This window comes from Drosophila serrata, unplaced genomic scaffold, assembly GCF_035046125.1.
Source record: "Drosophila serrata isolate PLE 108 unplaced genomic scaffold, ASM3504612v1 contig_382, whole genome shotgun sequence".
Classification (NCBI taxonomy): Eukaryota; Metazoa; Arthropoda; class Insecta; order Diptera; family Drosophilidae; genus Drosophila; species Drosophila serrata.
The window spans coordinates 10,674,889-10,687,409 of NW_028257280.1; the positions used below are offsets into that span (position 1 = coordinate 10,674,889).

The window sequence follows — 12,521 nt, forward strand, 5'->3', positions numbered from 1 at the left end:
GTCACAAGAAAAAATAATAAATTACCTTCATGGAAGCCTCCGATTGTAGTCGTTGTTGTTATTTGCGTTGCCTTTGGCCAATGCCATTGTTATTCCTATAATACTAACACACACACACACTTATACAGGGTGAGAGCCAGCATAAGTCCTGGCAAATAGAAACAGAAAATAGAAAAAGGAAGGACCAGGCCTGCCGGAGGGGCAGCCAGTGAGCTTGTCTAGGCTTGTAAAAAATGGATATGTCAACGTCCGGCATGTCAACAAGATAACATGACCATGCCCACATCGGCTGCCCCTTGTCAAAGAATAGAAAAAAAAAATACAAAAAAATGAACAAAAGTTCAAATCAACAAAAGCCAAGTCTCAACTCGGAGCAACAATTGTGGGCAGAGGAATTCTTCGCTTCATATATTTTTTTCCTCTACTTTTTGTTTGATATTTCTTCCTGTTGTATTGGTCACCAAAAATCCAGCTCAAAGTCAGCCGAATGGCTGCTGAAAACATCCTGAGTGGGTGTCCTGTCCTGAATGGAGTCAAGATTAAGCGGCCAGTGAGATTTTGTTGAATGCAACAAGGATGTGCACTGTGGGAAATCCTGTCATTCGTTTAATTTCTTTTAAATATTTATCAACCAATTCGCATTTTATTTCTTGATTATAATATTAAATAGTTTTGTTCATTTGGTCAGTGCATGAACTGTAGTCACATAAGCCCAAGGCGACGGCCTTGTGAACGTAATTCCATGACTGTGGTCCCAAGCAATCGTCCACTGCCAAGTATCCGTTTACGGCCAATGCATTTTGGGCTGCTTGTCGTGTCATGCCGGATATCCGGCGGAGTTGCAAGTGCATGGCGAGGACCATAAATCTTTAAGGAGCAGCGGCAAAAGAACAGCGCTCTAGAGCTTCCGTCTCCGCCTCCAACTCCAAGTCCAAGTCCAAGTCCGAGTCCTTTAATCGTGTCACAACACACAACAGACGGGGCCAAAACAGCTTTCACCAAATTGCAGTGTCATAAAAGTGGCAGCATTTCTGGGGGCTCCTTTTCCTTTCCTCTGGCCAAAAAAATTTTATCGCTCGCTTTGACGGCTGATGGGCTCTTGTTAAGTCGCCCCAGCGGAAGCGCCTAAGCAGCTCGCATTTCTGGCATGTTTTTTAACTGCCAGCCGCATGCGAAATGCAAAATAAATTCGCAATGCGAGCTGCTGATGTGTGGGTGGATTTTTGTGGAATTCGGGCTGGGGGCTGCGGCCAATGGAGGCTTGTTGCATATGCGTTGCAATTGCACGTCAGTGGCATGTTTGCACTTGACAATTCATTTCATTGTTTGTAGATTGCATTTGTCGCTACCCCTACCCCTCTCCGGCGAGTGAGCACCCCCGGATCCTGGGAAAATTGTTAACGCAGGCGGGAGGAAGGCGTGGTCGTGCAGCAGCTCCAAAATTGCATTCGCAGCACGCGATGCGAGCATTTCGCTTGGCCAGCCCCTTCCTCTGAATCCTTTTACTTACCGTCACCTTCTTTCGATACACTAAAAATTTATCCTTTAAAATAATAGTTGAGACTCGTTAATAAATAAGAATCTAGCAAACATAAAGTATGTAAACATTTCTAACAGAGAGCAGTAGATAGCAGTTGAAGAGAAGTTAAATGAAACCTAATAAATATATAAATAAATATAAAAGATTTAATTTAAAATAGCAGAAAACTCGGACTACTTCTGATTAAATTCTTATAAACATTTTCAGGCTATTTTTATTATAATTTACTAAACTAAACTATGTATTCTGTTGAGTGTAGAAGTGCCTCTGCCTATTCCCGACAAACACAAAATACTGGAGTTTATTTCCCAGCTGCCTTTTACTTATATTGCACTGTCGCCAGTCGTGGTTGCTACCTTTTTCATGTTACTCCTGTTCCTGCTCCTGCTGCTGCTCCTGCTTCGGCGAAAATGCAATTTTCTTGGCATTTTTCGGCAAAACTTGAGAGTTGGTTTGTGTGTGCTGCGTGGGTTGTTTGGATTGCAGTATGCACGTGGTCAACAGGTTATCCTGTCCGGGGACTGGTCCTTGGTCCTAGGTCCTGGGACCGACCGGAGTCCTTGGCTGCCTGCCTGACTGCCTGCCTGCAACGTTTATTTCCGCTTTTGTACCTTTTTGGCATTTTCGTTTCTTTTATTTTCGTGTTTTGTTGGTTGCTGTTGCATTGTGGTTTTCTCATTTATTTTGTGCAGCAAAACGGCCGCAACATATTGTTGTTGCAACAGGAAATGACTTCAATTTGCTGTTAACAAGTTTAAAATTTCGCAATTGCAACGGAAATACCCAACATGATTTCCCCCCTTCAAGCTTGAGCATTGGCGCACATAATTACTCAGTCCGGAGCTCAGTTCAGTTGAGGTGTGGTGGCGAATTAATATCACTGCTGCTTGAAGTTCCAGGGGAAGGAGCTGTGTCTCGAAAGGGGGGAGAGAACGAAGCTGAAACTAACTAATCTGATGACTTCATCTGCTCGCCTGCTTCGGCTTTCACAGCTGGCTCAAAGGACGAAGCAATCAGTTGGTCGCAAAGCTTAGCATCTTGGCCGGCATCCGGCTTATCCAAAGTCCGAGGACCTCCCACATTATCCTGTTACACTGTAGCAGCGGCACTAGAAGCAGCAGCTGTTACACGATGCCAATGAACTCCTCTGGCCGTCTACATCTGCTTACATCTTGAAAATAAATTCACGCCATTTGGCAGAGACTTCACAAGTTGCACCCGACCAGGGGATCCTGTGTAGTATATGTATAAGTATACTTATATTCATATGCCATGTCTGAGATTCCTTGGGCTGCGTTTAGGTGTATATGTGTGTGTGTGAGATGTCTGTGATAAATCAACAAATTCATCAGCCCAGGACTGGCAGCATCTGGCGACACTTTGGTGAAGAAGGAAGACATTTAAATTCTTTGCGACTTCTTGGTTACTTTTTCAGGATTTTTAACACTTTACTAACCGGAGATAAAGAGTACAGAATCTTACAGATTTATATTTGCGGTACGAGTTTATTCATTTATAAATATATGTAATAATTAAATACTCTTTTAATCACCATGAATGACATTTATTCCCACTTCTTTATGAATAAAATTTAATCAGATTTCCATTTGCAATTAAATGTAATATTCCAGTGAATCCTTTTGGCTTTCGTTGGCCTAAATTTCTCCCCGAAACTCATTTGGTTTATAAAATTTGATGAGCTTAATGAGTGCCAGCTTTCGTAGCCTTTTCTCAAAGAAGTTTTTCTCGGAAGCCAGCTAGTATATTAAATGTAAACAAAATTACCATTTTTAATTTGTCATATCCTAGTACCTGTAGGATTGCACCTTCTTCCATTTCCCTTGACACTGGGTACTTCATATAAATTGTCAACGTTTTTATTTAATTTGTTGTGGCTTTGCGCTTCAGTTTTTCTATTTGGTTTAATTAATTTAAGCGCGCCCCCGCACACATATACAGGACGACAGTGCCGAAAGGGCCACACATGCACAATTTTATTACCTATTTTAATCATAAAAAGCGCGTGGCCATGTGGCACAGACAAATTGACATTATCAGGGGGCAGGAATGGGAGTTCCACTCGCACCAGTTCCACTCGCACGCATTATCCTGCCATATCTGTATGTGAGTGAGTGTATTTATGTGTGTTTCATTGCAGATGCGTAAGTTGATTATTAACTGGTGTGAGTGGGTGACGAAGAGTGGGGTTTACGGGTGGGATAAATGTGGGCACGAGTAGGTTGTTTCTATAATTACGAGCGTGCCCAGGCCCAGACTTTGCTCATGGTTCATGCCCAGTTAAATACAGACATTAGGCATGCATAGCTATTTAGCTATACAAACATATCTCACTCCGTTCTCTCACTCTCCCTCCAGAAGGAGTCATTTTTACACCGAGAGAAAGTTGTATATAAATTCTAAAAAATATGAAATTAAAGAATACATTGAAGAGTAGTTGGAAATATTAAAGATATAGAAGAGTGTGTTTAGGAGAGAATACTATGCCATGACCTTTTGATGGGAAATACAGGATTTTGATCATTAAACCTTGAGGCATCATAGTAATTCTACTTTATTCCATATATGGATTTTTCAAGGCTATCCAGCTAATAATCCTTTTTGGATAGACAATTTTTCTCTCAGTCCCTTTGTTAAATTCATTAAAGCGCCTGCGCTCAAGGATTTCACTGCGGTCGGGTCTCAATTATAATTTCGTTTGATGGCACCCCAGAATCGTAATGTCCTTCGTGCGTTTTGCAATAACAACAAAGAAATGAAATTAGCTCGAGGCACAAATTAAGGGTCCTCCCTCCTGCTTATGGTCACATGTTGATGCGAATATGTGCGTGCTCGGCGGATAATCTAACGCAATTAATCGACTCGTCACTACGCACACATGTCACTATCCTTCACGGTAGCTGGAAATGTCAGCGGTCTAATATGCAAATTAATCTCAAATTACAGAGAACTGTAACTGTGGCTACAACTGGGTGGAGACTTTTCAGAAGAGCCCATTTCCCGCCCATTCATGTGTTTTAATTAATTTTAATTGCAGGCAAACTGCGGAGTGGCTTTAAGGGTTGTTCTAACTGAGAAAGATTAATTTTAAATGCATTGGGTAGGGATAAATAACCCAGCTCCATTGAGTTGCAAACAAATTGATAGACCCCGAAACTAAATGCAAATCAAAAAGACATTATGCAAATTGTTTCTGGCCCCGAAAAACACATTAAATGGATATCAATCTACAAGAAAATAATCTAAATATTAAATATGTATGGCTGGGGGGCTTCGTCACTGCCATTTAACTAGATGCCCGTCCGTTCCCCTGGAAAAAACAACCCCTCTTTGGAGCCCAGACAAATTCAATCAATCAAACAAGGGCCAGGACTAAGGGCCAAGCAATGCCAATGCCGTTACGTGCCCGTAATGAAGTCCTGTCCAAATTTGCCTTTTTCTAAATTAGCACAAATGTTCTTTTTACGACGACGAAAGCAGAGACAGAGCAATGGAAATGGCAATGGCCCCTCCATTGGCTCCTCTCTGCGGCTCTGCGGCTCCTGACTCTGGCATTGTCTCTAATTTCTCATTAATTTGCAAGCGAAATCAGTGAACACGGCGCTGTGCTACCGAAATGACAACAAGCTGAAAGCATGCACTAAGAGAAAAATTATAGGCAATGAAATTTGATAAATAAGATAGCCTATTTTTGTTATTAAAATATCCCAGAGAAATCATATAACATTTTATAATGGGTTTCGAAGTGCTTAAGTCATATATTTGCATAATAAATAACTAATACAAGAAACTACTCATCATGATGTTATTAATGACCAAGTCAGCTTGTAAATAATTGTATTGTAATTACTATTACAAAAAATCTTAAGATTATATTCTAAAGTAAATTATTTTCAGTGAGTTAAAAAAGGTAGCGACAAAAACGAAACGAGGCAACAGGGCGTATGAGCGCTCTGTGCAAACGGCGGTTGTGGGCGGTCGAAAAGGAACCGAAAGCCAGGGTGAGTGGGGGGAAGATGGCTAGCTTTGGGGCAGGTGGCATCGAATGAATGCTCGTCAGGTGTTTGCGGTGGTTTTTCGAGTATTTTGCCAGAGACGACCAATGCCAACGAACGACGGGCACTGTCAGCGGCACACAGCCACTGCCAAAGTCAATAAGAGACGACTGCGGCAACGGCAACGACAACGAGGAGGCGGAGGAGTAGCAAACCAGGAGGAGGATGAAAAGCCCAGGGATGAAGATGATGGCCAGCTGCTGCTCCTGCTTTCGACTTAATTGAAAGGCGTTTATTTGGCTTTAAAAACGTAAATCAAATTCATTTAATTCCCGCATCCACCCCCTCCTATTCGTCTTTATCTTTTATGTAGTAGTACTTTGAGCTGGGGCCCCTCGGGCGTTTACCTTTGTCCGGCAATTACAGGGCACTCGACACTAGGCACTCCTCGGAGGCGGAGTCTGCGGCAGATCTGCATGGCCATCCGTATCCGCCGCATCGCGCATCCGGCAGCAGCAGCAGCAGCAGCTCATTTTATAGCTTGTATTTTAAGTAAATGTCTACCATTGCTGGGGCCCTTGAGTCTGGCCAAGCAAATTTCCGCGCTTACGCCACTTTGGGCAAACAAAAGGAGCTTGACATTGCCCGCCATTCGCTTTTGTTGGATTAGCTTTGATTAGATTTCTCTTGTTTGCAGCTCCTTTGCCCATCCTGCCGCAGAGTGTCACTCGGGAGACAGGCACCTGTACAGGCGTCTTCACACTTGGGGAAATGCAAAGGGGTTTTAAGGAAATTTGTTATCAGTTTTACTTTATTGTGATTAAAAAGAACGCCTAAGCTTGTTTAATCTTTTTTAATAGTAATTTAATCAAATATTAGTATAATACTGTCTATTATTTCAATGTCTTATTTCAATTTTAAAACATTTTTTTTCTCTGTGCAGAGGCTGTCTTTATTGGTCCATGATTATATTATATTGTGCCTTTGCTCGCTAATTTTTTCTGACTGAAACTTGCGGCAGGCATGGCCCAGAGGTCGTTGAGTGTTTTAAAATTACATTTCCGTGTCGAAATTGCACCTGTGACTTGAGAAGGAGGGCCGCGGCATCGTTCCAGTCCTCGGCCTGGGGGCCATAAAATGGGCCACTCAATCTGTGTGACTCATTTTGTCAAATTATTTGGGGGATTTATGCGTTGGCAGCCATTTTTTATTCGCTTACTTTAATGGCAGTCAATTTATTGCCAATAAGTTTGTAGCCAAAAAGTTTAGAGCAAGGCCGGCCGAGAGCAGCAAGTAGCGAGTAGCAAATTTTTATTTGGCCAAGTGATAAACTTCCAACATATGTGCGGGCCCCGGAGGGTCGACGTTGTGGCGTTTTGGGATTTTCTATTTTTCTCGTTTTTTTGGCAGCGACTCAACATGGGCGAAAGCGAGAGGCCCAGAAACTGCAGTTAAATTCAATTTGTGCCGCGCTGCCTGCAAATGACAGGCAGCCAAAGTGCCATTTTAAGCGCCAGCCAAAAATTGTCGCCCCTCGTCTCAGGACCAAGGACCAAGGACCCATCACCCAGTACCCAGCCAGACCAGGACTCGTTGTCGTCTTCATTGCAGCATAATTTCTGGCGCGGCTTTGTTGGCGCGATAAAAAAAAGAAAAAGTTCGCTGCTTCCCTTATCCCCTGTTGTCCCTTTTTATTTCCGTTGATTTAATTTTAAAAAGGCGCCGCTCTTCTCTCGCCTGAAGCACTTTTATTTATACACATTTAGCCACTGCGGGGCGCCGTTTTGCAAACTGTTTTGGCTCCGTTAGTTGGCCCCAAAAACGCAGGACATTGTCAGTCAGCCAGTCATTCACTCAGCCAGCTAGCAAGCCAACCTTTCATTCATTCATTCACTCATTCACTCATTCAGACTCGTTGAGCATTTGGCACTGACACTGTCCAAAAAGGCAGCCGCCCGTGCTTGGCACTCGTGTTTCGCCTTTGTCAAGTTTAATGAATTAATGCGCTTTTTATGTGAAAAGTTGCCACAGCCGGTGGGTAAATGAAATAAATTTATGCTCCAGAGACGCCTCCGTCGCCTTGCTCTGTCTATTATCTAAGCATTAAACCTGTGCTCCGTATTGATACAAAATCTGGACAAATTGAAAACGAAAATTGTTTTGCCATTTAATGATTGTGTGCAAAAGTTGGACCGCGCCCATTAAAATTATATTAAAAAGTTTACACAGCAGAGTGTACTTGGACCGGTTTCAATTTGCTTTAATTTGCATTGAGTGGATTTCGCTTTAAAGTCGAAGGAAACTCCGGATAACTTTTGACACTTGCCACAAATATAAATCGTCGCAGGCGGGCATGAAAAAGTGTCAGGCTTTTGCGGCTGCAACACAAACTGCCAAGACTCATTTTTCACACTACGCACAAACAGAGCAAAGGATTGGCAAATGCGGAAAATCGGGCGGCGGGAGGATTCGTGGAGAAATTCGGGAGAAAATCGGTTGAAAATCGGATGAAAAGGGTCCGGGTGGGGGTGCCTGAGTGCCAAGGAGATGCTTGACTGATTGTGCGCGTTTTGGGGCAAAAGTTTTTCGCATTAACTTCCGCTGCATGCCGCGTCGCATTTGAATGCGATTTTGATTTGTCACTCGCCGCCTCGCAACAAAAGCCGCCGCCTACTTAAAATCCGGAGTTAGATGGCGCGGCCGCTCAACTTTTTCCGCCATTTCCGCCGCCCACTTGTCGCCGATCATTGGTTTCCGTTTCCGCTTACCCTCACTCCCTCCTCTGGCACTTCAAAGAAACTGCAAAACTGCAGAAGGGAGCGAACGCAACGCAAGTCGACGACGTGCACAAGCGCATTTTGAAGTTTATGAAAAGGGGCCGGGCCGAGCCTGAGTTTCCTTCGGCTGAGCCAACTTTCTGAATAGATTAAGTTGAAAGTTTTGCTCATTTTCAGCATCGCCCCAATCGAGGGCTGTCGCTAAGACCGGCGACAAAATTATATACCCTCCCAAAAAAAGAACTGTAGAAAAATCAACGTAATGATGTCGGCGGGGCCAAGGTGCCGGAGTCTGGAGATGGTAGACAGCAAACCAAAATCAAAACTTTTCCAAGTGTCATTAAAAGTAACCGAAAAAAAGCAAACGAGATAGCGAGCGAGTTTATTTCCATTCCCGTTCCCAGTTGCAACTATCAACTATTATCTTGTTGATTTGCTTTCTTTTTTTTCCCAAGTTACCTCTTCAGGACCCTTACACGTGAGACAGGCACAAGTTTTTCTGTGTGTGTGCACAGAGAAAAATTAACCTTTAGAAGGTTAACAATTACAAAAAAATATCTTATTATTAAACAAAGTTCTTGAGAATTTGTAAAGGGAATAAATCGAAACCTTATTATAGTTATTTAATAGACTTCATTGATCTGTTTTCTTGCTGTGTACACTTTCTTTGGAAATTTGAAATTTGAACCGGTCAAACTTGGGCACAAAGGCCAAGAGCCTTTTGTGGCCAACAATGAAATGCCGCTGTGGCAGCAGCACGAAGGACTGCCAATTACAGGCCGAGGGCTCGTTAGCCATGCAGTACAAAAATGTAATTGAATTATGAGAGGCAGCCACAATATCGGGCAAACTAATCAGGCAAACTACAATCCCGGCAATGGGCAGAGGGCACTCGGCACTGGGCACTGGGCACGAAGCAATGGCCAATGGGCAGGACGTGTCCATGTCCCTTTCGCTAATCAATTTGACCATTGTGCCGGCCGCCTTTGTTTGTCTCTGGCCCTCCTCCAGCACCACCTCCACCTCGGTTGCCTCTGGTTTTATTTATGAAAACGCCTCGTGAAACGAGTTCCCAGAGTTGGGGGCCAGAACATATTGCATGTAATTAATCAGAAGCAATGCTATCTGGTTATGGTTATGGTTTTGGTTTTCCGATGCGGCGACTGCATCGACAATCGAACCCAATTCGTACCGCCCACCGCAGGCGGATAATTGAATTTCAGTACTATATCCTATATTCCTTGAACCATTTGAAGTGCCCGTCATTATCTTAACTCTGCTGCTTCTATTGCTGCAGTCGATTGGTTTCTGCGAAATGCCCTAATTGGGCAGTAAGAAAAGCACAGGGAAAAATACCGAGTTGATTTCTATTTGTTTAATTTATAAGACATGGACTCTCCTATCCTCAATCTACCACAACCAGAACCTTCCAATTATTTACCAATTATCATCGATTTCTCTGTGTGTATGGAGTGGATTTTATGTTGATCCTTTTGACCAGCCGAATAATTAATTAGCTGCATTAAAATAAGCACACTAGCCACGGGGCGTTGTGTTTTATGGCCTTTCTTAGAATGCCAGTCGCAGAGGTCTCATGATATCATCTAATCGGATTTTTGGTGTGTGCCAGTCCATTAAACTGCCGCGATAAGGAAGCTGTATATAAGTATACATATATAAATGTATATATCGTTTAGAGTCCGGAGGGTATCCCGGCTACTGGGAAAGTGGACAAATGTGCTTGGTGTTTTTGATTAAGCACAAGGTGTTGATTGATTTGGAAACTCAAAGGGACTTAATTATTTTGAAGGGATTATGAGTATGATTATGGTTGTTGATTGTGATTGTGTTAGTGATTTCCGTGGGCAGATGGATGCCAAAGGCGTGCAATTAATTGCAGGATTAAATTTCTTTTGTTGCCCATTCGTTGCCGGCCTTTCAATAATTTCCATCCATCGACTTTCATAATGAGTTCTGTCTGTCGGTCCGTCTGAATGGCTGCCTCCCTGCCGATCCCTTAAAAGGGAAAACCACAAAAACTTTGAGTTATAGGGAATTTTCCACACATATTACACTTGGCAAACTTTCTGCTGTTCGCCGCAATGGCAAAGTTGAGTCAGTTAATTAAAACCAAGTGGGCGGTCTTGGTTCGGGGGCGGAAATTGTTGTATAAATTTAGCTTCCTAAATGAAAAATCCACCCATGAGGGCTGTTAACCTGATGATGAAAAGTAGGTAAAGCCGGGGACGACAACATATTTGCGATTATTTCCCACGCGGGCACTCAAGGCATAAAGAGCAATAAATTAAGAGCCAGCGACGAAGGATCTCCTGGCAAAAAAGGAGCTGCCAGCGAGGATGTCTTTGATGCTGCGCCAGCTCTAGGTTTCTCGGGAGCCCTAAAGGCAGAAAAGAAACACTTCAGGTGTAGATGAAAAATGTAATTATTTCCTAGATTTGCGCTCGCCATAAAATAAACATGCGGAATAACAGTATTTGCAGATGTAGGGCCGCAGGCGAAGCCGCGACCAAAAAATCCGTCGAGCACTTCAAAAGACCAAAAACCATCTAAATGTACATTTGGTTTTACACACAGAAACAAAAAATAACACAACATAACTAAATGCTATTAAGATAACTTTAAAACTTTGAAAAATTCAGCACAAGATTGTGTAGAATATATACATTTGTTTGGATATTTAAGATCAAATATTTCACGCCTTAATTAATAATGTTCTTTATATAATACATGCTGTGAGTAGGCTTAAGGAAATCAATTCTTTTGGCTTGAAGTGATTAATTTAACATGCTCTAATATGTTTTTAAAATTTTATTATTTAAACTACATAATCCAAATATATTTAAAATTATTTTTCTAATCATGTCCAGGTATTTGGTTTTTTTTTTCTCTGTGTGCACTCGAATAAATAGTTTCTGGCAAAATGAGTTCAACGTTTCTCAAAAGAAAAGAGAGCAAATAGCGGGGAGCCACCTGGAAGATGGAGATGAAGGCTGATGCTCATTAATTAAGGAAGTGGCAAATGAAAAGCCTGCGAAACACGCTCCCAGGACGTTTTTTTTTCTTCCTTTTTTTGGTTACTGACCTGATGAGCAGGCGCAGCATAAATATGTATATATTTCTTATATATAGCCCCACCTGAACAGGGGTGTATATATGTATGTATGTATATAAATCAGTTTTATTTGCTTTCACTTGTTCTGCTCTAATATTTTTTTGGGCCACTCGCCCGGCATTTGTTTGCCCGGCGTCGACAGCTGCTTGTGGCTTTCAACTGGTCCCCATTGCAGTTTGTTGTGGGCCCCTCCCCCTCTGGCTGCTCAAACAAAAAAGTCGAAAATTAAATTATTAATTTATTGCCCGTTGCCTGGAAGCCACCGTTTCCCTCACCGTTTCTATGGTCCATTCACTCGTGCTTTTGAAAAAAGAAAAACCAAGCAGGAGAAACAAAAGCAAAGCCAGAAAAAGGAGAGAGATTTCTGTTGCTGTGGCACAACATTTCGCGGTTTCCTTCGACATGCACCCTCGGCTCGCTAATTATTCATAAATTAAGCGCAGATAGGCCGCTGGGGGTTAGAGAAGAGGGGGAGCCTTCATTTGCTGTTTGCTTGTTTATTTAACAATTTTCTCGGACGGCACAAGTGCGGCAAAATGTTCTTTGATTGGAGTTAATGTGCTGGCCGAAATGGGGATTTGAAGGACGTAAAGCAAGCTAGGTTCTGGGGTACACAAGAAACCCCACAAAAATAGTTTTGGTATAGGTTGTATTATAAGAAACCCAAAGAGTAATTTTTTTTTTTTAACTTTTTCTTAAAAAAATTATAGATTTTTAAATTCTTATACATATAGTTTTCCAAATATATTGTGAGTAGATACTTGTCATTTTCAACCATGATATTGTATATACATTTTGTACTATACTTACGATATTTCTCCAAATGGTGTGAATGCATCTTTCAACTGTTGCGTCTCAATTTCAGCACTCAGATCGCCCACAAAAATGTGAAACTGTTCTGTAAAGACAAGAAGCGGTAGACAAATTTAGCGCCAATTACTAGACGAGCAAGAGTTAAACCATAGTTACTTAGTTTTGCCATCGCCATTGCCATCGCCACACTCGACGATGGTCCCAGACAGATACTTGAGATGCCCATGTGTGCTCGACCAAGTGGC

At 42.3% G+C, this 12,521-nt stretch overlaps 1 protein-coding gene and 1 long non-coding RNA gene across 2 annotated transcripts in view; one reads left to right on the top strand and one right to left on the bottom strand.

Annotated features, from left to right (window-relative positions):
• The window catches only part of LOC147642633 (uncharacterized), a 174,206-nt gene that overhangs the window by 55,070 nt on the left and 106,615 nt on the right, over window positions 1-12,521 (top strand). The window lies entirely within an intron of this gene.
• The window catches only part of LOC110176399 (uncharacterized), a 92,320-nt gene that overhangs the window by 26,251 nt on the left and 53,548 nt on the right, over window positions 1-12,521 (bottom strand). Inside the window, 1 exon segment of the mRNA XM_020942734.2 lies at window positions 12,274-12,361. Within this exon segment, the coding sequence (XP_020798393.2) occupies window positions 12,274-12,361 (88 nt within the window).